Source organism: Hipposideros armiger, unplaced genomic scaffold (genome assembly GCF_001890085.2).
Source record: "Hipposideros armiger isolate ML-2016 unplaced genomic scaffold, ASM189008v1 scaffold_280, whole genome shotgun sequence".
NCBI classification, from domain to species: domain Eukaryota; kingdom Metazoa; phylum Chordata; class Mammalia; order Chiroptera; family Hipposideridae; genus Hipposideros; species Hipposideros armiger.
Genome location: NW_017731630.1, coordinates 170,076 through 195,728, shown reverse-complemented (window position 1 = coordinate 195,728; position 25,653 = coordinate 170,076). Strand labels below are relative to the sequence as shown.

The following is a 25,653-nucleotide window of genomic DNA, read 5'->3' as shown; positions in this document are numbered from 1 at the left end:
CCAGGCTGTCTCGGGCTCCTCCTTGTGGCCCTCAGGCCTGCCTGCACAGCACCCCGGGCTTTACTGGGAAAGGGGCTGCCGGCGGGACCCCAGCATCTGGCAGCTGCTCAGGATTTCCACCCAGACCCACCCACGCAGGGTGGTGCAGTCAGTGGGGACAGGATGGCAGAAACCGAGGGCGTGTGTGCCAGGTGAGAACTCCCGGAAAGCACACACATCATCTCACTGCCAGCCAGAGGGCAGGCCGGGACCCCTGGGCCAGAGCTGGCTGACCAGCAGCTGAAGGCCACCTGAGGTCCAGAAAGCCCAGGCGAGGAAGCAGGGGAGGTACATGGTGACACCAGACCCACGGGTCCTCACGCTCCTGCTGCCTGGTGCCAGCCCTGGATGGGGCCAGCCACCCCACTCCCCTGAGGTACAGACCAGCGCTTGGTGACCTGCGCCTGCTCCCCTAGGCCCCAAGGAGACATCCTCCCAGCACCCACGGATGCCTGACCCACACCAGGAGCCTCCCTGTTACCAGCCCCCAAGGAGCTGCTCCTGGTCCACGGACAACAATTATTACTACAGATCAGCTTTCAGAACATGAAGCCCACAGCCGGTGCCCCACAGGGCCCTGGGGTATACCTGCCCGCCTGGGCGCAGGCAGGAAAAGCGGGCCCCGCAGGACACACTGTGCGCTCACAAGCCCCATGGCCCAGGGGGCGCTGGGAGTGGGGACACCCGTGGTCTAGGGACTGAATGCAGAGACCCTCTGCTTCCTGCCCTGCCTCTCTCCCTCCCTCTCCCCCCCAAAGATGACAGCTCAGCAAAACAGAAAAGCACATGGCATCGCCTGGGTGCCCACTCTTGTGTGAGTGACCAAAGTGAGTGAATCTTTAGCTCTGGACACCCCCCACACACACTTGGAATATAAGGGGGAGCCTAGCACAGTGGGAGCCAATTAATAATTGTTTGTTCAATTGAGTTTTCAAGGTCTTACAAGCAAGGAGACACCAACAAAAATCAATCACAGCTTGTTCCAATAGGAGCTCAAGAACGTGAGGTCTCCTTCAAGCTGCTGCCAGGCCCCCAGCTCCCACAGGCCCTGCATGGGGCCAGTCTCCCCGTCTGGGCCCTCGCTGCCCCACTTCAACCTGGATGTGCCTGCTCGCAGGGCTCTCACAGTGGCCGTCGCCTGCTGCTCTGGGACAGGTCCCACTCGGGGCCACCACTGTGCAGCCTGGGAAGGAGGCTGAGCCGAGCTGGGGCCGACCTCCTCCTCACCAACCTCGTCCGTCACCTTCATCCTGAGCTCAGGAAGCCCCCAACCGGGCCCAGCAGATGCGACTTCCTCCAGGAAGCCCCCAGCCCTCAATGGTCACAGGACTGGACATGCATTCTAGAAAGCTCCTGCAGGCGCACAGTGCCAGGCTGGGCGAGCACCTCTGGGCCTGGCCCTCGTAACTGGACATTAGCATTTACATGCATTCCTGTGCAACGCAGGCCTTCTGGGAAGCCAAGTTTTATTCACTTACTGCATTTGACTTATTAATACCCAATTATCACTTCTAAAAGAACACAAAGTAATAAGGCTGGGCTCTTGTCACTTCTCCCACATTGTCGCCTGTTATACGCCGGCCATCCCGGTGGTCCTGGGAGGCTGAGAGAGAGGGCACCCCAACCCATGCCCTGCCCCGTCACAGTGGGGCTGTGATCCCCTCAGCCCGGCCTTGCAGACCACCCCCGGTCCCCATCTTTCCCCGGTGGGCAGCTCGGACATGGGCAGAAGCACTGTGACAGTGACCCTGGAGAGAACCGTCCAGGGCACCCATGCGGAGGGTGGGCAGATGGTGGTGTGGCCCCAAAAGCCCTGCAGGAGTGAGGGCTCCTAAGGCCGTGCTGTGGTGCACAGGGGCCAGAAAGCTGGGAGCAGGGAGGCAGGTCCCTCCCCTCGGGGCCTGCTCTGCAGGCTGTGTGAGCAGCCCTGTGGGCAGGGCAGCCAGGCCTGACGCCCACTCCCCTGTGGCCCCCTCCCCTCCCCCTTCCTCTTCCCTCCCTTCCGCCCTCCAGACCCTGCCCGCTGAGAGGGCTGCCCCAGCAGCAGTCCGCCAGGCAGCGCTCTCTTCCATTCTTCCTGGCTGGCTGAGGGTTTGTGTAGATAATCATGTTATTTAGATAGGATGTTGGTTTAATTCCCTTCATTACAGACTCCCAGGGTTGTAATTTTTTTCTCCGCATGATGAATTCCCCGTGGCACATTTCACTCAAATCAAACCCTTCGCGCCTTTATTGCAGCGATGCCCAGGCGCCGCGTTATCAGGACCGCACACACAGCCCTCTCCGCCCCACTGTGCAGAGGTCACTCCTAATGACTAATCGATCTCATTAGCTTTCCTAATTAAAAACTTTACTACCGCAATGGAAGACAAACTACAAAAAAACTGCTGGCATCATATTTGAATGGGATATGAGCCCATCCATCAGCAGGGTCCTCGCTCCTGCACACAGCACGGGCCGCGGCCTCTGTGTCCCAGGCTTGCTCCCGCGGGCTGTGGGTGGGGTGGGGGAGCCCTGCTGTGCCCCCAGCTCGGATGTAGCTTTTGGGGACCAACCATCAGGTGGCAGAGCCTGGGAGGTCTGGCTAGGCCTGAGCACACACGGCCCTCCGTGCCCCAGCTGTGGAAGCAGGGAGCTCGCCAGCCCCTGGGGGGTCTGGGCGACATGGGGTGGCCGGGTCCCCAGCACATTTTGCAGGGGCAGAGAAGCAGGGGGCTTCGCCCTGTCTGCCCCCCTCCTCTGACGAGCCACCACAGATGGCAGAGCCCATCCAACGGAGGTCACGGCTCTCGCTCCGGTTTATTGTGCAGCGAGAGTTGAGAGGGAGTTCAGATTTTTATGGAACTTCAAAGGGAAATAACTAGGAGGAAAATGAGTTACTAATTTCACAATTGTTTAATGAGTATGGGGAAGATGAACCCAGAACTGCTCGTCTGTGCAAAGAACCGCCTGAGGCCGCCGACCAGGAGAGGGAAGGCTGCTCCCAAAACCAGCCCCACAGCCGAGCCCGGGGCCGAGTGAGTGTCCCGGGTGGCTGTGCACCTCTGTGTCCCGGGTGGCTGTGCACCTCTCTGTCCCACTCCCCGCATGTGGACAGAAGCAGGACAGGCCTGGCAAGAAGGGAAAGGACAGACAGAAGGCCTGCTACCCAGGGTAAGCTCTGGCCGTGTCACACAGCTTCCCGCCCACCAGCCTCAGGGCCTTACCCAGCAACGGGCCACACACGGGAACACTGGGGCCTCCAGAAACAGGCCAACGGAGCAACGGGCTGTGGAGGCCACAAGGCGACATCTGGACTGCCCACCACTAGGCTCCCCACCTCTGCTCGGAAACCTCTTCCGGAGCCTCTGAGGACCAGGCGGGAGGAGACACAGAGGGGGCACTGCTGATAAAGGGGTGCCCCAAAGGCACAGCAGCCTGGGCCCTTCCTCCCAGCTGGGGAGGGGACAGCTGAGCACAGGCTGGTGCCAGTGCCTGAGCACTGCAGTGTGGCGGGGCTGAGGGCAGGGACCAGGAGAATCCCTGCAAGGCCTCTTCTTGGGTCCTGACCAGCCCCCGGCCCAGGGAGGCGGGCCCTGACCGACTGGCTCTCCAGGAGAGGAGGCCTCGCAGATCATGGCCTCATCAGCTGTGATTACCATGCAGGGCGCTCAGGAGTGCAGTGAGGCGCACACAGCGGGCAGGGCTCACGGCCAGTGCCCCAGCAGTGACCCTGCGGGCTTGGAGGCAGCAGAAGGGACCTGGGTGGGGTCCAGAGGGCAGGGCCCCAGGCCCCAGGACAGTGAGAAGCAGGAGAGAGCTCTGGGCAGGCTGGGGGCTGCTGGAAGCCCAGGGAGGGCCTGCCTCAAGCTGCCTCCTGCCTCGGGGCTGTACTGCCTGAGGTCACACCCAAGGCTGCGGCCTCACCTCATCCCAGTCACACTCGGTACCACGGGACAGGGACAGGGACAGGCTGAGTCAGGCAAGACAGGTGGGTCTGGACCGTGGGTGGGGCGCAAGGGGCCCACAGAGAGCCAGGAGGAGGGGCTGAGGCCGGTCCGGGCAGGAAAGGGGCTGCAGGTGAGCTGCCCTCTGGAGCCACGTGCTGACCCCGGGTGAGCGGGGCTCCAGCAGGCAGCCTCTCCCCAGTGATGGCTGAGTTGCTCTTGGAAAAATGGCCACAGAAATGGAAACAGAACAGCAGACACACCTGAGGCCTTCACGGCAGGAGTCTGTGCCCCTCAGGATTTCTGCTTCTCCAGCCCAGTGGGCGGCCAACCTTCCAGAAGGAACAGATGGTCAGCCCGCACCCATCACACGGCTCTCCGCCTGGCCTGGGCTCACCCTGCCCGGCTCTATGGCCAATTCTTGGGCTAGACGCTTGCTAAGGAGGCCGCATAGACAGAGCCACTCCAAGAGGGGCACTTCCAAGAGGACGCTGGGGAGGGTCCTGGTCCTGGGGGTCTGAGCCCAAAGCAGGGCATCTGGTAATGGGGGTCCAAGCCTTTTCCAGGGACCCCCAGGAGGCAGGTAGTGGACAGGCGATACAGCCCCCATGCTGGCTCTACCTACACCTCACTTTGTCCTCCCTCCACCCGAGATGAGCTGTATGAGCACCCCCAGTGTACGGGGAAACGGTCACAGGTGAGGAAACCGCATACCACACGCAAGGGCCAGGGCCAGCCTCAGAGCCAGGCAGAGCTCCCGTCTTGGCCAGGCCACTGTCCAAGCCCTACCATTCAGCCTGCTGCCTCATCCGAGTGGCCTGAGCCTCTCCCAGCTGTGAGGGTTTCCTGTACGTCTGGCCTTAAAATGTTTTCTGTCCCTCGTGTGACAAGGCCAGCTTCGCTGTGGACAGCCTGTCACTTCCCACCTCTAGGTCCTGATGTCTAAACATGGCACATATCGGGGCTACGTTCTCTCCACTCTGATTTTACAAGTCTCCGTCTTGTAATCACAGTGCGCAGTTCCCGTAGTACATTTAGTGCGGTAAGCAGGGCGTCTGGTCCACACATGAGAAGTGCTCTCAAGTGCTGCCCGGCGCCCACCAGGTGGGGTCTGGGCCTCCCAACCTGGAGACCGGGGACCCCATGGGCAGGGAAGGACAGTCCCCTTCTGCAGACTACCCTCCAGTGAGGTAAGAGCCGAAGGTTTCCCTCATGTGTCCCCCCGGCCGGCCTCCCAGGCCTCCACAACCACCTGCCTATCTGTCTAGGCTGTGAGCTGAGGCCCACACCATCTCCAGACACAGCCCTCGCCAGGACTCTGAGCTCCGAGGGAACCGCCCAGCCCCTCTGCTGGCCCAGACTTAGCGGCTTAGAAAGCGCCCCCAGGTTCCCCCAGGAGACCTGACTGCTCTTCGCTGACCGACACAAGAAGAACTGGGCTGCCGCGCGCCTGCCCACTCACCTCGTCAGCAGGCAAGGGGCCGTGGGAGGTTTGTGCTAATCAGCACCACTGCCCCATCACACGAGACACTGACTGCCCCATGAGGGGGCCCTGGCACACTGTGGGGGTCCTGCCGCTGCCTGCGAGGAAGCAGATAGAAGCAGGTGCGGCCCCCAGACCTCTAGGTGCCTGCACTGGAGGGCTGGCTCTGGCCAGCTGTGGTAGAACACCCTTGCTGGGAGAAGTGGGGAGCCTCTGCCTCCTCATCCCCTCTAGACAGAACCCACAGTGCCCACTGCACAGCACAGCTGACAGGGCACAGGTGGGAGACTGAGGCCTAAAGAAGGCAAGTGACCTGTCCCCATGCCCAGGAGGACGGAGCCCAGGCTGGGCCAGGCAGGTGCTGGTCCAAGGGGCCTCTGCTAGGGGGTCTCTCAGGAAGGATGGAGAGGGGCTCGACTCCCACTGACACCAGCCTGGAAAACAGAGGAGGCCACGCCACTCTGTCCTGTAAAGACTGCTGGCCACATACCTGCAGACCTCCACCTGCCCCCAGACCTCCATCTGCTCCTGAAGTGAGGGGTTTTGGCAGGACTCTACCTATACTCTCACACAGGTACACTGCTCCCTTGCTGCCACCCCTGTGCCCCACTGTGCTCAGTGCCCTGGCGCCCAGCTAGCCCTGGCCCCACGGCTGCAGGGAGCACGCAGGTAGCAGGGCTTGGCCCTCCTGTTCCCACCTTCAAGAACACAGCCACAAAACTATAGCAAAGCCCCCACCCCGGGAACAGTTATTCATGTGCTTGCAGGGGCCCGTCTATTTCTCCAAATGAGCGGCGATGGCAGCCGACACAGGAGGCAGCGAAGGCCCCACCCCACCACACTCGCACAGCGGGAGCTGCCAGGGACCGTGCTCTAACAAGCTTCAGACGTGGGATGACTGGAATCACAAAGTATGAATTTTTATGAGTCTAATAAATCACTCCACTTTTCCTAGGCTTGATGGTTCCCAGCACTTCAAACGCTGGAAAAGCCCTGCTGCAATCAGACGCCTCAGCCCTTGTCCGCAGTAGTGGGCAAGGCAAGGTGCTGGGGCAGCGGAGGCCCCGCCCCAGCACAGAGGCCCCGCCCCAGCACAGAGGCCCCGCCCCGGCACACGGAGGCCCCGCCCAGGCACACAGGAAGGCCGTGCACAGGTGTGTGCCCAGAGGCCCTGGAAGCCAGCACTCCCACAGGACCATGGGACTGGCTAGGGCCCTGCCAGAGTCCCTCACGCAGGTGGCCACAGGAAGTTCCTGGCCACAATCAGCATGAAGCTGGAGTGGAGTGGATGGTGGACACATGTTCCTATACACACACGCCCCTCCACAGCAGAGGTGCGGGAGGACCCCGGACCCTAAGGGAGGAGGGGTCTGATTGGTGTCACTGCCCAGGCCCATCCGTGCAGGGGCCACTCAGCACGTCCTGAGGAAGATGAGGGCAGCGGCCTGCCTGGCCCCTGGGCCTCAGGCCTACACAACAGGACGGGCTCCACTTGCAGGTTTTCCCGCCGGAACTCCCATGGCCCAAGGTCATCAGCCTTCTAGTGCCCAGTCGTCTGATCCAGGGGTCATCCGATCGGGGGGTGGGCCTCTGACAAACACTTACTGATTATCAAATCACAGTGCAGCCTGACAGGGCCATGCGTCACCAGGTCAGCTGATGGCACTGCAGCCTGAGGAGCATGGGCAACTCGGGGATGACAAACAACCGCTGTCAGCCGCCTGTCCCGTGGCAGGCCGTGTTCTCCGCTGTCCCACACTACCTGGTGTTAAATGACAACGCTGTCGCTCGGACGCAGCGCCAGCACCGCAGACTGTCAGGGCCCTATTAGAGGAAAGATTGAGACCCTGCTCTGCTTAAACTCACTCAAGCAACACAAGCTGCTAGTTCCTATAATTATTGTGCGCGAGCCATCGATCGCGCGCTGACACCTGACCCGCCTGTATGAAATGGGAGTAGTTTGCTCCGTGACAGTCGCTATAGATTATGGGGGGTGGGGCTTCCCTCCCCTTTTAACCATCACTCTATGGCGTGGAAGAGGGGTAGTGAGCATCTCCCCCTACCTGCCCCGCCCTCGCTGTGGGGCCCAGGGGACAGGGAGCCCCAGGGCACCCTGAAGGTGGAGGTGACAGGGTGGCGGGCGGCGAAGGGAGTCCCTGCAGAGCATGCAGGAGTTAAGAGGTGGCCACACCCCCAGGCCATGGGCTCCAAAGGGCAGGGCAGACAGCTCACCGTCCAGGGACCCTCCATTCTAGAAAAGGGACAAGACTAGCCAGGAAGCATGCTGGCGAGCAGTGTCTGCCTTCACGCAGGTTTGTCCAGATGCCCGGCTGGTGCTCACCCTCCCCCAGCAGACCCAGGCAGCTTGGGGGCCACACTGTGTTGGCCCCGGGACCCTGAGCCCCGCTGCTCCTCCCAGAGCCCTGTCTGACCTCAGCCAGAGCAGCTAGGGCAGGATGTCCTTGGACTGGGTGTCCCTTAACCTGTTTCACTCAGGTCCCAGTCACTTCAAACCCGCCTCTGACACGGGACAGAGGCCAAACCATCTTTTGGCTCAGCAGCCCGAGCAGGCACAAGGGGCCTGTAACCAGGACAGCACAGGGGTATACGTGGATGTGTCAACACGAGCACCCAGGGCACACATGTGAGGGCACACACACGTGTGTGTGGGGCGTGGCCAGCATCCATCAGAGCCCATGGCACATGGTGGGTCCTGGGGCTCAGCTCCAACCTCCCAAAGACAGAACTCACGACCAGGTCCCCACTCTGGCCCCATCCTCCCTTGGCCCTGGATCACGGGGCACGCCTGTGCCCTCCTGCGTTTAAAGCCCAGCCCTGACCTCAAGGACCCTCGGGACTCCTCAGCCCTGTGTGGCCAACTGGCTGCTGCTGCTCGCCTAAGGCCCCTGCATGCAGCACCAGGGAGCCCCTGAACACAGGATGAGGCCCCGAGCCACTGGCCGGAGTCCTGCTGCCAGCTCAGAGCACGCAGCAGTCAGGCATCTGCGGCACTGTACTCCCTGGGACAAGGCGACGGGAGGCAGTGCGTCCTGAGCAAACACCACTGCCAGGCCCCTGCCCAGCTCAATCTGGTGGGTCTTTGGCCCCATAGGGTCGGAGGCCCATGGAGGGCCAGCTCGCCCCCCGCCCCAGACTTGGGTGCTGGGCGGGGAGCCACTCCCTCTGTCTCACCCTCCTGGCTCGCAACCCCCTCCTGTACTACGAGCGCTGGCACTGACCACCCTGAGGTCACAGAGGAAGCCGCTGCCCAGCCCCTCCCCAGGGTTACCCCCACACGTCCCCACACATGCGCAGGGCCACCTCCACAGGGCCGCAGGTGAGCAGACCAGCCGGCCCCAGGAGGAGGGGCAGATTCTCAGCCTCAGCTGCAAACAGCTGGCCTGGAAGCGGGGAATAGCCCAGCTCTTGGCAGCGTCTGCTGGTGTCCATGGGCAGGCCCGGGGGGTGGCAGGCTAGCAGGCAGGTGAGCAGCAGGGCACAGCCACCCCACACTCACCAGTGGCAGTTGCGAGCACTGCAGGTTGGGGCTATGGCCACGGATCTGAGGTGGGGAGATTTTCTGTGGAAGGGGTTCAGGCTGGAGGGGACATGCCCTCCTAGGCATGCATCCGAGGTCCAGTCCTGACTGCAATGACTGCATGGCCTGGGCCCCCCCCTAGACTTCCCTGGGGGCACGGTTTACCCTGAAATGAACTTCATGGCCCTTGGCTGCAACAGAGCCCCAATCTTTGCAATTGTCCTTAGTGCTCATAACACTTGTGTCCCCTTTAAACACGGCCGCACACAGCACCTGGGGGACCCACAGGGGACCCCTCTGACTCAAGTTCTGTTTCCTTTGGCTCATTAAAAACTGCCTTTTGATTTCCACAGGAGCTGGTCCCACATCGTTTAGCAGCCGCCCGGGCCAGCCCTTCACACTCACCTCACCTGCGCGTCCCCTCTAGGGATGATGGCTGCAGAGCTGCAGGCAGACAGCATGTCCAGGCACTCGGGGCAAGAGCCTGGCAGTGGGGAGACGGGCGTCCTTCCAGTGCACTCCTCTGGAGGCACCCCTAAAATGGGCTATCCCCACTCTATGAGACATCCCCGGTTCTCATGGCACCCTGTCCGGAAGAGGGCTATGACCAGCATGGGCAGGCCACTGCAGACACACGCTCTCAGGACAGACGGGCTGCTGCCTGCGCTCGCCGGGGCTGTGAGGGGCCCCATGCTCCCAGTGCTGTGTGCCCACCACCCTCCCGAAGCCCCCTCCGGCGGGCTGGGCTCTGGGGCAGCGGCTGTCGGCACACCTGGCACCACAGGGAGTGCAGTCGCCACAGGCACCACTTAATCACTCAGCTGCTGATGTGGAAAGGGCAATTAGGAGAAAAGCCGTAGAGCCCAGCACAGCCTGCAGCTTGGGAATCACAGAAAGCAGAGCCCACAGAATGGCTGGTGAGCGCTGGGGGGGCAGCCAAGCCCAGGAGAGGCCCAGGGGATGATCTGCCTGGACACAGGCTCTCCCAGGCTGGCGTGGCGAGGGTACTGGGTAGCCCGGAGTCTCCCCGATCAGATGGGGAAGGGAAGCGCGAGGGGCAGCACGTGTCCTAGGTCCGTACCACACCCACCAACTCTAACCAGCTGGGAGGGGGTGAGTGTGCCAGGGACAAGACCCCTTCGGACACTGCAGCCCCCTGACTCTCTTAGGCTACCCCGAATGGGCCCCAGGGCTGCCCCCAGCTCCTCCCCTAGCACAGCTGCAACAGGTGGGGACAGGCCGAGGGACAAAGGCAGACAGTGGCCCTGGGGCTTATCTCTGAGGCCAGTGCTCCTTCCTGCCAGGCCTGGAGACAGACACTTAGGCAAACCAACAGTAACTGGACACTTAATGATTAGAAGCTGCTGGATTTATGGTCACTTTATGCGGCTATAGATTTCCTTTGCAAATTCCATCAATTCTACGCATTTAGACCCAATCTCCCAATTGGTAGGCTACCTGTGTGAGTGCTGGGAACTCCAGGCCATGCAGGGTGCTGCCCAAGTGGCTCCAGGAGGGCCCAGCAGGGCTGTGGCACCTTCTCAGGCTCCCCCTAGCCAGGCTCCCTCCCAGCCGAGGCGCCACATGGAAAAGGTGCCTCCCTCCTGCTGGAAGCAAGGTCACTGTCAACAATCTTGGAGAAGCCACTGCCACCTCCCATGGTCCCAGAGAAAGGACAAGAAAGCAGCAGGCCACGAAAGGCAGAGGGCCCCAGGAACACAGGTGCTGTTTCCAGGTCACACCCTCTCCCTAGAGGCCTGAGCAGAAGAAGAGCAGCACCTCTGCAGAGGTGGGGGAGGGGCAGAAACAGAACTGGCAGACACAGGGGCTGAGAACTTTCCAAGTGATGAAAACCTCAAGCCACAGCTGCAAGAAGGATCCCAGGCAGAAGCAGGGGAGCTGCAAATGGCATAGCACCCCGGAGCACAGCTACTGAGAAGTAAGCAGGGACCAGGGCTGGCAGCAGAGGGCAGCCAGCCACCCCAAGCACAGCGCGTCTGCACCGCACAGCTGAGGACCGGCCTGCAGCCCAAGGGTGTCAACTCCTCAGAGATGGAGGCAGAAACAAAGACCTTTCAGACAAACCTCTATGGAGAGAAATGGTCCCCAGCAGACTTGCAAAGTTAAAGGGAATATTAAGAGGTGTTCTTTAGGCAGCAGAGGAAGGAGTGAAGAGAAATGGAAGAGTAAACACACAAGCAAATCGAAGTAAATGCTGACTGTATAAAATGCTTTGTGAAGTCTAAAAGTATATGGGGAATTAAAACCGTGATAGCTCTAGCACCTAAGCTGGAAGAGGGGGAATAGGTTTCCGTTCTTCAAGCTCCTGATGCCATGGGGAAGTGATCAGAAGGTGATTTCTAGGCATCAGTAAGTCAAGAATGCACACTCGAACCACTGGGAAGCCAGTAAAAGAATAAAAGAACGTCCAGTAAGCTAACTGAGCAAAAATGGAATAAAAAAACATATATCCAAAAGAAGAAAAGGAGAGAAAAAAACACAGACGAGGTGGAACAAAGAAAAAGCTCGTAGTAAGATGGGAGATTTAAACCCACACACATCAGTAATTACATTGTGTGAACAGATTAAATCTTGTCTTAGACAATTCCAGACTGCACTTACAAAACAACTACTTGCTATAAACAAACAATCTACATGTAACACAGACAGGATGGGAGTAACCGTGTGTTATGTTGACACATATTTGCGTGTCAACACGTTTTACGGCACTGACTCAGAGAAGACTGGTGTAGCTACACTCGCATCCACACCAGAGAAAGGAGACTTGACTGGGATAAAAAAAGACACTGCAAAACAGGAAAAGATTCAGTCCACCAGGAGATACAATTCTAAACTGGTTTGCGCCCAGTAAAGTGACCTCTAAATATTTAATACAAAAATGACAACTAGAGAAATGAACAAATTCATAAGACAGTGGAAGGTTTTAGCACATCTCTCCTGGTGACTCCCTCCCCTGGCCCCAGTCAGCAAGCACAGAGCTCTGAACACTCGGGAGGATACACTTTACTCTCTGGAGCCCCATTCCCCACAGTGCACACAGGAGTGTTGCTGAGTTGACCATGACTGGGCCCTAAGAGCACAAGCCTTGGCACACCTCACAGGCCTGCAATCACACCTCTGCACACACAGTGGAGCTCACCTAGGAAGCAGGAAATGCAAACAGCTTCCAATCCCATAGGTCTGGATATGAAACAATACCCTTCTCAATAACCATAGGTCAGGGCCGGCCGAGTGGCGCATCGGTTAGGAGTTGGCTTAGGACGCCAGCTCTGAGCAGCAGGGCCCCGGTTTGAATCCCACATGAGGGCCAGTGACGCTGTGCCCTCTACAGCTAAGACAGTGAACAACAGCTCGACCTGGAGCTGGGCTGCCGTGAGTTGCCGGCAACGGCATAGGCTGCAGTGGGGTTGGCCGTCAGCTGCTGTGAGCGGCTGTCCAATGGCCGGCGAGCGACTGCCTCACCAGGGAAGAGCGCAATGATAATACCAACATGGGCCAGTGAAGTGACATCCTCCACAACTAGACTGAAGAACAAAAGGACAGCAACTTGTCTGTTCCCGCTCCCCGATTCCCCAACGCTGTTCCCCTCCCCCAATTCCCCAATAAAATCTTTAAAATTTTAAAAAATAAATAACCATGGGTCAAAGAAAAAAATTAAATGAAATTTTTTAAAAATTGAGAAAAACAAAATTAACTTGCAAAATACAGCTCCTTACAGTTGCATATTTTAGAAAAGAGAGAGACTGGAGGCCAATCGTCCACTCACCTGGTCCTGGCACTCTGCCCGGGCTCAGGCCCATTGAGTGTGGGCAGCTTGGAGCCTGGAGAGCAGCCCCCTCCAGCCTCTGCTCCCCAGCTGCCCGTCTCCCCACTTGCCACTCCCTGGGGCACCGTCTCAGGGCCCAGACTCAAGGACATAAAGGCACCGGCCAGCCCTGGTGCCTAGGGCCGCAAGAGGGGCCCAAGAGGGGCCGTGTGGCTCTGCAGCCCCTCCTTCACGCCCACCCTTCACAAGCCCCAGGGGATAGCAGAGTGTGGGGCTGGCGACCTGAGGTGGGGACCCCGCACCTTCCCCTTTACGGGCAAGCGATGAGGAGTGCCAGGCTAAAGGGACCCGGGAAGGAGAAACACTTCTGGAGTTCCTGTGAGGTGCTCACCTTGGCCCCTCCGAGCCTCCCACTGGGCAGAGGGACGGGGAAGGGTGGCTCAGGCCCAGCTCAGGGCCGTACCGCACTGCTGGCCTCAAAGTCTCGGGGCCTGAAGTTCACAGCCCCCAGCCCTCCCAGGGCCAGGTGTGGCCCCCAGTCCTCATCGGCCCTGGGGGCCACAGAGGAGGAAACAGAGGCTCAGCACAGCTCAGGGGTGCCCATCAGATGGGCACATACTGCAGCTGGCACTCAGGCCTCGGTGCCCTGGCCCATCTGCATCCACAGGGAGCAAATCCACTTAGCTCCTGGATGCCCACTGGGATTCCGTCACCCAGGACGCAGGCAGAGCAGCCAAGCTGGCCATCAGCTTGCACCAGATTCTTGCCGAAGGACGGCGGGGCTCATGGACTGGGAGTGAGCAGGGCCGTGGGGGGCAGGCTGGGCCTTCACCCCCCCCTCCTTGTGCCTGCCATCCCCGCCTGGGCCCGCTGAGCTCCCTCCCACCCTGTCCCACTTTAGTGTCAATGCCCAGCGTTTGCTCTGCTGCTGGCACACAGGGGCACACAGGGCAAGGCCCGGGGCCACCAGCCTCACTCTCCGCCTATGGGAAGCGGGCGGCCCCAGGCAGCCCCGAGCGCGGGGTCTGGAACAGCCTTTGCCGCTCCACAATCCTGACCTGGCTCCTTGCCCTCCCTCGCTGCCTCCCTGCCAGCCTAGCGCCCAGCAGAGCGCTGAGGCCCTCTGGTCTACCCCGGCACAGTACGCAACACGGCTCCTTGGACTCTAAAGCAGCTGAAGAAGCCGACGGGCTGTAGCCTGGGACAGCTTCCTGCCTGGTGCGTTCTCTCTTGCGTGCCCACGTCCCTTCAATTCCAGGACACTCCGGGGGAAGAAATGCCGCCCCTGCTCAGACACCTGCCCCGCGCCTCTCGCTGCTCCCACTGCACTCTGCTCAGAATGCCCCAACCCTGTCCCCAGGTTCCTCTCCATGCTGGCCCTCAGGTCGCCTGGCACCACCTCCCCGCCTCCCGGCCAGCTGGCCAGTCTCTCTGTCTTCTCTCTGCCACCAAGTCACATCTGTGCTGGCGTCATCCCTTTCTGTCCCCGGGCTGTTGGGGGCCTCACCAGGCTGGCCCATTGGCCACATGCCCAGCACAGCACCTGGGGCTTGGTGACAGTGACTGTTAGCTTACCAGGGGCAGGGATGGCACTAAGGGCGGGGTGAGTAGCAGGAAGACAAGGCGCCCTGTGGGCAGGGACCAGCAGGGCTGCGCCCTCCCCACAACACAGGTCTCCCCCTCCCGGCCCCTGCCATACCAGCCCTGCGTTGGGCAGGAGGCACCGACAGGAGGCACTTCCATCCCACCAGGAACTCGCCTCAGCATGCCAGGGGATGCAGGTGTGGGGAACCTCCGGTCCCCTGACCGACACCCACGTCCACGTGGAGGTCTGGCCGCACCCAGCCCTGCCCTGGGGGGTCCCCCAGCACAGAGACCACCAAGAGCCCGGCAGGTGTGCACAGGCAGGATCTCATGGGGGGGGGGGTGAGTGGAGCCAGCAGGAAGCTAGGAGCAGGATGCCATGGCTAGATGGGGTGCCCAGCAACACTCTGACAGCCTTGGAGAGGGGCCAAATTTCAGGGACCTGGAAGGCCACACTCCACCTCCAGCAGGCGGGAGCCCCCACTGAGGCTGGCGCCTTTCCCTGCGGAAGGTAGGGGCTGGCCCAGGAGAGCTGGTAGGACAGACCACCCAAAGGGCAGGAAGAGTGCTGGGGGCCGAGGGGGAGGGCAGGGCCACTTGGTCAGCAGCCAGTGGGCTCGTGACAGTGGCAGTTTGAGAGGGCTCCTTGGGCTTGGAAGGTCTAGGTAAGAAAGGAGGCTGGGCCTGACTCAGCCGGCCACAACACAGGGGTGTGACACCCTGGGCACACCATCGCAATTCATTAGACATGAGGGGCAGCCCGAGCCGTCCCCAACAGGGGACCCAGGCCCACAAGAAGGGTGCTGCCCAGACCTCCTGGGTGGGAGCTCCAGGCATCCCAAGAACACCACCCTCCTTCCCCAGGCTCTGGCTTCTTAGTGCCGCCTGGGTGCCCCCAGCTCTGCGGAGATCACGGCTCCCCTAGAGGCTCCGAGCGCGCCCAGGTGCCTCCCAGCACCATGAGCACACACCACTCCCACGCCAGCTCTTGTGGAATAATTAATTAGCTCAGCCATGACAAACGTAAACCTGGAGCCTCCAACGTACCTGATAATTTATGCAAGGCTCAGGCTGGAGCACCTAATTCAGCACTTTCTTTTCCCTTATGAAAGCAGGACTCCAGATTTCACTGCTCTCCGCCCTTTGCGGTGCTCGCCTAGTAAAACCAAGCCCACCGCACATGGCGGGAGTGGGATTGCAGACCCCCTCGGTGGGGCGCCGGCAGCCACAGGGCAGTCCCCAGCACCTGATCGCCTGCTCCTTCAATCTGCACAGCAGCCCAGGGGGACAACCCTTGGCGGGGTCACAGACCTGGAGGCCCCTGCCAGGGCTTGCCAGCCCCTCGGGAAAATCCCAGGGTGTGCGCAGGACTCAGGACTGCTCCTGAGCACCCATGGGAGAGAACAGGGACACCACAGGGACAATCACGCAGCCCTGGCCCTGCACCCTCCCCTGCCGTGACGCAGCACACCCTCCTCCTCCTCAGCTGCGGGCTGGGAGCCAGGGCATGCCGTGGGCCGTGGCAGAACTGCTCCGTGTCCCTGCCCACCACGGCGGCTGGGAGCAGCGTCCCCGGGCTCACTGCAGGTCTCCCACGTCCCATGAGGCTGGGACCGATGGCCTCAGGCTAACTTAGGAGAGGGGAGCTGCTGGCACTCCGGAGGCTGGCCGCGGGCAGGCAGTGACGCCCCCATCTCCAGGCTGCTCTGCTCCCGAGGCGCCGTACCCACGGCCGCCAGCCTCCCCGCAGCACAGCTGGACCCCTCTGCTCCCAACCACGCACAGGGCCCTGGGCGAGCAGTGGGTGAGAAACGCCTCCTTCCTGTGGAGGCCCAGGGCAAGGCTCCCTGGCCCACTGCCCCTCCCACAGCCCTGAGGCCAGCACAGGGCTGCACTGGGCTGCCTCCCCAGAGTGAGGCCGCAGTCCTGCCCCCTGGGCACACCTGATCAGAGGGGTGGGGCCTAGTGAGAGGGGTGAAAACTGGGCCCTTCCTGTCAACAACAGCCTTGCCCGTACAGCCTTGAGCAGCCTGCCAGGCCCACACCCTCTCCCACCAAGCTGGCCACTCTTCCGTGCCGTCTGGGGCTTCCCAGGCAGGGCCCCTGGCTCAGGACAGGCAGGGGAAGGAGAAGGCAGGCTCTGTCCACTGTCCTGGGCAGGGGAAGCAGAGGGGCCCTCCCATCCCAGTGATTCCTGGGAGGTGACACCACTGCCCACCAGTGGCTTTTCCCTCACACAGGACAGCAAACACTCCCAGTGGCCGTAGGAATCCCATGACCTGTTGCCACCATGAAGCCCCCTAGCCTGGGACCCAGGGGTCAGGTGGGCCACCAGCCCCCATGCTGCAGGCAAAGAGTGCTGGCCCCCCTCCCAGCCTGGCCTGGGCAAAACCGTCTGCATACAGTGGCACACACGGAGCCTGTCACTTCAGGGTGACCCGTGTCACAGTGCTGGGGCCGTGTGGCCAGAAGAGGACAAGCCACAGAGCTGGCCCTGAACCCCAGGCCTGCACTGGAGTGAGAGGCTGTGTACTGTGGTTACTAATTGCCACAATGACACGCTGGTAAATCGGAAAGTATTTTTGAGGCCTATAGAAGATTTCCTTCTCTTCTGCCTCCTCCAGCGTCCGTCCGCCCTGAGACAGGACAGATCACGCAGGGTCTCTATGCAGCTGCAATGTAGGAGGCCCCCCAGTCAGCAAAGACGCTCCCCTGGGCCCCTTCTCAGGTTTCCTTTCAATCCCCCAGCTGCCAATGAACTCATCCCCAGAAGAAAAGGCAAGAGGCCCGCCTCCCAGCCAAAGTCTGACTCCAAGCCCAGAGAACCAGGCGGGAGGGCTGGAGGGCAGGGGAGTGCGGAGGCGAGCGGACGGACGGGCAGAGGAGGGAAAGCTAGAGGAGTCGGGCTGGAGTCTTCACAGCTCAGTCCCCGAGGGCCGGGCCCCACGCCTGCTGAACAATGCAGTTTTGAATTCAATTAAAGCGATTATCTGTTGTGCCAAATAAATTGTGTACAGCATATATCCTGCAGCACGTTACACCTCCGGGCTCATTATTCCCTAACTGTTTCCTCCTGTTTATGCGCTCTCAAATTAAATTGCTGATAATATGCGCCAAAATAAAAAATGAGCGCACCTTGTCCCAGGAAAATTGATTCCCCCTTTTCCTGGACCGGCGACTGCCAGGGTTTATACACTCTGTTCCTGGTGATCATTAGTAATTCAATTTTCTTTTTATTAGCCCCCTTATCTGCTGAGCAATATAGTGGCAGAGCTGACCTCTTTCGCACGGGTAAATGTTTAAAATCTTTTCCCTGATTAATTTTGCCAGTTAAGAAAAAGAGGAGAAATGGCCCGGCTCTTAGCCATCACAACGAATAAAGCTTAATGTTGATTGTGATGGAATTTCTAATGCCAGGGAAATTGATTGAACGCGGCAATTACACTGCAACAGTAACTCAAGGGAGATGGGCTCGCTTCTCCTGGCCGTAGCCTTTTGGTTATTTAAAACAATCCAATTTGCAAGGATAATTATGTATTAGTGTTTTATCTGCCACTTGAAATGAACAGGGGAGTTTCGATACTGGCCCAGCATTAGCAGGTTATTGCTGCAAATTACTTGATATCTGCTTTCTTTCACATAAAGAGGAAATTAGGCAATCAATTACCAGAAAAAGGTGCACTGCGGTATAAGAGAGGCAAGTGCGCCCTCTGCTGGCCACCAGGCCGCACGGCAGGGCTGACGGGGGCCTCGGGGCTGGGTTTCTGCACCAGCCGCCTATATCAGGCTCTCTTTGCTCCAACATGCTGCGGATGAAGTCCACACTCGCCCTGGCACACAGGACACGGCAGCCAAAGAAGTGCAGGTGGGCAGCCAGTGCCCTGCTGCCTCACTTCCTCGGGTCCCCACGCCCCGTCCTCTAGCGGCCACCTCCCACACAGGTGCTCAGCTCCGCGGGGCCCACTAAAGACCAAGGACCAAGGACCTCAGCTGGGTCCCAGAATGCCAGGCAGGGCACAGTGCAGTCGTGAGAGCACAAGTCCCCAGTCGGAATGCCATGGGCCAAGCCACCTCCACATTTCAACATGCGTCACTTGAGAAGCCACCACCACACATGCCCCAGCTGCTCAAAGGGGAGGGAAAGGGGACATCACAGGGCCATGTGCACCCAGATGAAGTCTAGTTTTCCAGGACAGCGTCCCAGTGAGCGTGTCCCCATTCCCCACGGCCCATGGTCCTAGACCCCCCCCACCACAGATCCCCAGCACGTGCCAGCCTCGCAGCAGCTCCCCAGTGTGCTGCCATCACCTCAGGCAGTGGGCCGTCCTCAAGGAGGCCACACCCCACAACGCTCCCCACGCTTTTCACTAAACACCAGTGACTCAGAAAGTGGGCAAAGCCAACTCCAGGCCAGCTCAGGCTTTCTGAGAAAGCGGCAGCAGCCAGTAGGGAGGGAGGCAGAGCTGCTGGCCCAGGCTGCCGAGGACAGGGGAGAGGACAGACAGCAGGCCTAGGGGAGCCCTGGCCTCCTCCCCGTCAGGACTGCATGGCTGCCACCTCATTCATTTGCCCTCTCCTTCCACGAACAGGAACACTGGAGAGGCCGCCACACACCTGCCCGCAGCATGTCCCCCGAGCCCCGGCCTTCTCCTCCTGTACTCCCAGCCCAGGACCCCACTGCCCGCCAGGCTGAGTGCGCTCCGGCTGGGGCCTGAGGCCGAGGTGAACTCAAAAGCGCTTCCTCAGAGCCCAGAAGAGCCAGCTGGGCCCCGCTCAGGGCTTCCCAGAGCCGCTCCTCCCCAGACCCAGCCTCCTGTTCTCATACCTTCCTTGGTGGGGAGATGGGCCCGGCCGGGAGGCAGGCGGCACAGCCGGTGCCTGGTGACCTGCATCAGGCCCTTGGCGGGGGTCTTCTTCAGAACCGGGCTGCTCTTGCCCCGGGGAGCCTGTCTCCTCCGCAGGCTGAACTGGCTCTTGGCAGTGGCAGCAGGTGGGGGGCTGTTCTTCTTGTCCCCAGGAAGGCTGTGGAGACAAAGAACCAGCAGCTCCCAACAGGCCCCCTGCCATGGACGAATGCCCCACCCACCCCGGCCCTCCCGGTTCCCAGGGCCATTGAAATGGCCCCAGGAGGCTGCCAGCTGCCCCCCATGGGTCCCAGCCCCACCAGTTCTGCCTTCCACCTGAAAAGCAGGTCTACTGATGGGGCGCCCCTCCCCCAGGCTCCCAACCACAGAGCTGAGGGGTCCGGGATCCCTGGGCCAGCCCTTGACCCCTGCCCGGGCTGTCTCCTCTATCTCCCGAGGCCAGATGAGTCCCCGAGTAGAGCTGGGTAGGGGTGAAGGAGACTGGTGACGTCCAGAGGAGAAACCGCCACCAGCGTCTACAGCCCTCTCCACAGGGGGGCTACTCTCACAGCTCCCCTTTCTGTGCTAGATGCCATCCAGAAAAAGTGGGGGCTGGGGGAAGCCCGTGTCATCCAAGGTGGCACCTTTCTGGGCAAGGGGGGCCAAAGACCAAGGTCAGACAGCGGGAAGGACCTGCAGAGGGGGACTCCCAGTGAGGAAGACGCATGCCGCCGTGTCTAATGGCAGACGTAAGCCCTCTGGCCTTGCCAGTAGCAGCTGCCACGATTAACTCCTTGATCCCAGACACAACTCACGGGGGTGGAGGCCAGGAGAGGGACATGCAGTCACCCGACCACCACGGGGCAGCCTTCCTCCGGTGGGCACAGTGCACCCTAGGTTTGCTCAGCCAGCTCCTGGCCCGGGCACAACACCGCCCGTCCACAAACCATGGGCCCAGAAGGGGAGTAGGCTCTCACCAACAGGAGAAACGGTAGGCTTGCTGGCACCCTCCCCCACCTGTCCCGCATGGCTGAAGGCCCCAGGCAAGCCCCTGGCCGTGCTGAACCCCCCTTACTCAGCCTCATCCCGCAAGCTAAGCTCTGTGCTGGCTCAGGCCCCACTGGGCAGCGACCAGGAGGCGTTGGGTGAGGCTTCACATCCTCCTCCCACTGGCTCTGCCCGCACAGAACCCTGGGGTGGCAGTTGGGCCACACACCTAGCACTCGCCCGTCTCCGGATGATCTTGGTACGGCTCTTCACTTTGTAAGCTGAGAGCGGGGTTTCGCTGGGTCCCATTGCTGGTTTGTCCCCTGGGGGGGACCTAGAAGGGACTGGAGAGAGCTGGAAGGCACGGTCCTTGTTGGCAGCCTCTGACTGCCACCGGAAGGAGGATGACGAGGAGGCCGAAGGGATAGAGGCCTTCCACTTGTACTTGCTGCGGGAAGCCCCGGCTGTGGAGGACACGGCCACCTTCCTGGGCTTGGCATCTGGGTCAGCTCTGGGCTGCGGCTTCTCCACTCGCTCTCCTGGGCCAGAGGGGGCTGTGCACACATTCTCCGCAGCCGTTCTGGGACTGAGGGCCCTTCGAGGGGCCCGGGGGCTCTTTGCCGAGGCAGCCACCCACTTGTAGTTGTTTTTCCGGAACTTGTTGGTTCGACAAGACACAAGCAGTGGGGCCTCCCGAGCCTGTCTGGGGCCGGAAGCTGTTCGAGCTGGGCCTGCCACCGAGCCTGAGGAAGCTGGCTGATCTGGGTGGCCGGTATCCACTGTCCCGTTCCCAAGGAGTTGTGCAACACGGCTGGTCACGGGGTGAGAGCCCACCTTTCTGGACAGAGCCATGCCGCTGCGCTGGGGATGGGTGGACAGGAAGCGCGCCTGGACCGAAACTGCGCTCTCACTGACCGTCCGCCGGGGCTCCGAGGGGCTACCACTCACACTGCTCACAGACCTCACAATGCGGGGCTTGCCAGGCTCCTTCTGGCAGACCAGAAGGGGGTCCTCTGCGCTGTAAGTCCCCTTGGCTCTTCCTGGCCTTGAGGGCTGCCGCTGCCCGCCAGGAGGCTCGCCCTCACCTTCCTGAGGCCTGGCGTCACTCCAGGGCGGGTCCTCACATTTTTCCAAGGAGCCCTGCGGGGTCCCTGCAGTGCTAGCCAAGCCAGGCTTGGATGGCGGTTTGATTCGAATGACCATACTCTGATCTGGACTGAGCTGGACCCGCCTCTCCAGGACATACGGCTGGGGGCGGGGATCCTGGCCGCCCCCAGCCCCAACGGTTGGCTGCACAGCACAGTCACCGGGCGGGTCTGAAGATCCTGGGGGCCGATTCACAAGGGAGTATTTCTTGCGCCACGAAGGACCCTGGCTCAGGGAGAAGCCCCTCCGGCTTGGGCGAGGGTAGCGAGTGCTGAAGGCCCTGCTGCTGTTGAAGGCTGGCGCCTGCCACCGGCAAGCAGCTGAGGAACCTGGGGCAGGGCCGTTGCCATGGAGGTTTTTGTAGTCATCAATCAAACCTGAGAAGACAGAATTACAAGTTTAACCAGGGGGGTGAGAGGAAAATCAGCAACAATTCCCTGGAGAGGGCATCAGCTGACAAGACACCCCACAGACCCCCTCACTCCTGAGCCCGAGTCCTGGTGCAGGAGGGGCAGCCCCTGCTGCCTGAGAAGCCCTGAATCTTCAGCCTAAATCTCTTAGGCCTATCTTCCATGAGCCTCTTCCCATCAGTTCTACCTCAGTCCTAATTCTGGCAGCTGATCCTGAAAACGCACCCCTGTGGCATAATATCCCCTATTTGGCGGGGATATTATTCTGGGTCCACAATCCTTTGAGGGAAAGAGTCACTCCATAAGAAGAGACCAGCAAGGCCCCATGCTGGAATGCCTCAAAAAAAAGGGGGCCCGCCAGCTCCCTGCCTGGTGCACAGGACCAGTGTAAGACAACTGACACCCCTGGGCATACTCCACACCCTCCTCCCCTCAGGAGAGGAGGAGCTTGATCATTGGACTGACACAACCACCACAGGGCCCTTCCAAGGAAGCCCGGGGATACCTGTCCTGATGCTGGAGGGGCACAGGCCCGGGCTGTGACAACCCAGGGCTCCAGGGCATTACAACTCAACTAACAAACCAGTAGCAGCCCCCCAGTTACAACACTCCTCCAACCCAGGTCCTGCCCCCAGACCCAAAGAGAGCCACGTCCAGACGTGGGGACACCTCAAGGCAGGTATGACGGAAACCCAAGAAGTGACCCCAAAGCAGGGCTGGCACACCTAGACTCTCCGCCATACGCACTTTCCAAGTCCTTAATCTTCTCTTTGTGGGAGTCACTTTAAAAGGGGGATTTTTTTCTTTTCTTTTTTTTTCCTTTTTAAGTACAGAAAAGCCCAACTTGGGTCTAAAAACTGAAAAGTTCGGAAACTGAGGCCTGGGAGTCTGGAACTGGAACATCAAGGAGTGAGGCTGTACGGAGGCTAAGAGCGTCAAAACGGAGCGTCGGGGGTTGGAAACACGCCCCTCGCGCCGAACGAGCTCTGCCACGCTGCACCAGAGCCCTCCGCCCCACTGTCGGGGGCCGGGAGCCGGGGGACGCCGAGGACGTGCCCGCCCGTGGGGGTGGGGGCCGCCTCCCGCCGGTTACTAAATGACCGCCCACCCGCCACCCGCCGCAGCGCCGGAAGGGCCCGCACTATGACTAGGGCGAAACCCGGGCAGTGGGGCTGACCCATCCGGCCCGGAGGCCCCCTCACGTCCCCCACCCTCTGCCTCACCCTACCTGCCTCCCCACCCGACCCAACCTGGCCGTCGAGACGGCGGGTAGAGAGCCACCCCCTTCGGGGAGGCGGGCGGGAGCCCGCCGTGAGGTGAGGGGAAAGACAGTGACGTGCGACCCCAGCCCGGCCTGACTCACCCTGCAGGAGGCGGATCTGCCGCCGTAACAGCTCCTGTTCCTCCATCTCCAGAGTCCGAGACGCCCGGCCAGGCCCCCGGGACGTCATCGCCACGCGACCGCTTCCCTGCGGGCGGGGCGAGGTGGCGCGCGGGAGGCTCCGAGACTGCGCATGCGGCCAGGCCTGGGCTTCCGCCGGGCGGAGAGGGACGCACCGTCGCCCTGGCAACGCCTGCGGAGCGGCGGGGCGGGGCACGCACAGAGCAAGGAAAGGGGAGACGTCACTACGGAGCGCGTTAAGTGGCTCCGCCGCGCCCGGGGAAGAGACGTTTGCGAGTGGAGCCCGGCTGGAGGGGCTCTGGTCGGTTTCTCCAACACGAGCTCTCGTTCCCTGAGGGGCTGGGAGAGGAGCCGAGGCCCGGACCGCACCCCAGTTCCTTTCCGAGTCTCCGCACATAATTACAGAAATTCAGCAATCGATCCCTGACATCCCGGTTGCTGAGAGAGCTTGGCGGTGGACTTCGCCCTCCCCTCCCTCACAGGGGCGTTTTGTCCCACTCCCACCCCTGCTCTCCCACCCCGTCTCCAGCTCTTTTCTTATGTGGGGGTGGAGGAGCTTCTCCACAATGTAGCCCAAGCAGCCTTCCTTCCTGAGCCGCAAGCTGTTCCCCCACCGCCCCACCCAGGTGTGCCCTGGGCCTCGCCACACCCCCTTCTCTTCCTTCCCACCACAGAAGACTACCCCAGGGGCACCAGCCTCTCTGAAGGGGGTGGGGGAGTCATTAAAGGGAATGCAGTGTAGCCAAACCAAACGCATTTGTATGGGAGACCAGCACAAAACGTCAAATCCATCCTGGGTTTATCTGCCCCCCATCTCGAGGCCTCAGGCCTGCACCTTCCTTGGGGACTTCCTCCCTGCTGCCCTGTATAAGGTCTGCATCCAGGTGGGAGTCAGGTGACCAGGCCCTCAGGTGGGAACAGATGGTTGGCAGGCTGGGGCCACTCCTCCATGGATGCCTCCCCCCCACCGCCTTTGATCCCAGAGGGAGGGGAGCAGGGAGTGACTGTGGAAGAGAACTGACTCGAGGCCCTTGTAGGTGACCCCTTCACTCCAGTATCTCACCCCGCACCAACCCTCACTGCAAAGCTGATCCTCAGACTGAGCCAGAACCTTCTGGAAAAGGTTTATTAGTCTGCTGTTCCCTCCATCACAGCATTTCTATGAGGCTCTCAAGAGATCACGACGGATGGACGGTGTGAATGTCATCAGCACAGTCTTCCACATGCCCTAGCACTGGGCAAACCTGGGGCAGCATCCCTACCTACGTGGAAGACACGGCCCCTGCCCCCAGGCCTGGATTCCAGAGCCAGGCTGCTTCCAGCAGGGACAAAGAGCAGCGCCGGACGCCGGAAGCAGGACCGAGGGGCTGCTTCCTCCAGCAGAGGCCCAGTTGGGATCGGGCTGGGTTCTGTGCCGCCCCCGGGCCGGCAGGAAGTCTAGGGACGCAGCAGGCCCCAGGGCAGGGGACCTCAAAAGGAAGGAGCACAGGGAGGGGCGTGCCGGGGAAGAGCGCCTGGAAGTAGGGCTTGAGCAATGGGGACGTACTGGGGTCCCTGCGCTGGACCCCTCCCTTGAGCTGCGGGGTGACCCGGAGCTGCTGGGGTAGTTTCGCCGGACCCTCAGCAATGCCGGGACTTCCTGCCGCCCACGCCCCTCCTGACTCCCGGGGGGCCTCGGAACCCGAAACCCCTTGCTCTGGGTCCTCTCGGCCAGGAGCTTGCTTGGCTACCCCCATCGCCCAGCGATCCGCCGAACGTTGATTGACCTCTCCTTGGGCAGAGCCTGAGGACCACCCGTCGGAGCCGCAGAGTCGGGGGCTAGCAAGCGGGGCGGTGGCGGCGGTGACTCAAGCCCCCCAAAAGGAAAGGGCCTCTGGGGCCTCACTCTCAGCACCCTCTTTGCCCTGCCGCCGCAGCCGGTCCAGCGCCTCTTTAATCCCGGCCGCGTCGCGTTCCGGCGCCTGGGCGCTCGGCAGACCTGTTTGCCCAGCATGGGTTCCAGGTAGCCCGGCACAACGCGCACGGACCTGGGCGTAGGCAGGGCGGGACAGGGGAGGGGCGGGAAGGGGGCAAAGACGGGGCAGGGGAGGGGTCAAGGCGGGTGGGGCTGCCGAGGGCTTGGGCGCCGACTTCCTGGCACCCCGGAAACGCCGGACTGTCACCCCGAGGTCCGCACAGGGTGGGGCGGGCCCCGGGCTGCTCCGACTCGAGCTCGGAAAACTGTCCCGGCCCCTATCGCAGAGCCAGCGGCCCCGCCCGCGCGCCTGTCCCGCGTCCCTGCGGCCCCGGTACTCCAGGCCTCGCTCGCCTCGGAGTCTGTGTCTCGGATGGAGCCAGCCTGGACCTCCTATGAAGCGTGGGTGGGTTCCTCTTGCCTGCTGCACCCCACCCGGTTTCACGCCGTCCTGGCCTCTGCTGTACCTTTCTGGCTCGGCTCGCAGCTGCCTCACTCCTCTCTCTAAGCCCACTGTCCCCATCTCCTCCGCAGTATCGCCCAGCTGCGCCCT

General features: G+C 61.3%; 1 protein-coding gene across 1 annotated transcript in view; it reads right to left on the bottom strand.

Moving 5' to 3' along the window:
* The window catches only part of ZC3H3 (zinc finger CCCH-type containing 3), a 67,607-nt gene extending 41,954 nt beyond the window's left edge, over positions 1 to 25,653 (bottom strand). Inside the window, exons 1-4 of the mRNA XM_019657778.1 lie at positions 25,568 to 25,653; positions 23,108 to 23,318; positions 20,418 to 21,711; positions 19,183 to 19,379 (exon numbers count right to left, since the gene is read on the bottom strand). Coding sequence (XP_019513323.1) covers positions 19,183 to 19,379; positions 20,418 to 21,711; positions 23,108 to 23,195 — 1,579 coding nt within the window. The 5' untranslated portion in view covers positions 23,196 to 23,318; positions 25,568 to 25,653. The remainder of the gene's footprint in view (positions 1 to 19,182; positions 19,380 to 20,417; positions 21,712 to 23,107; positions 23,319 to 25,567) is intronic.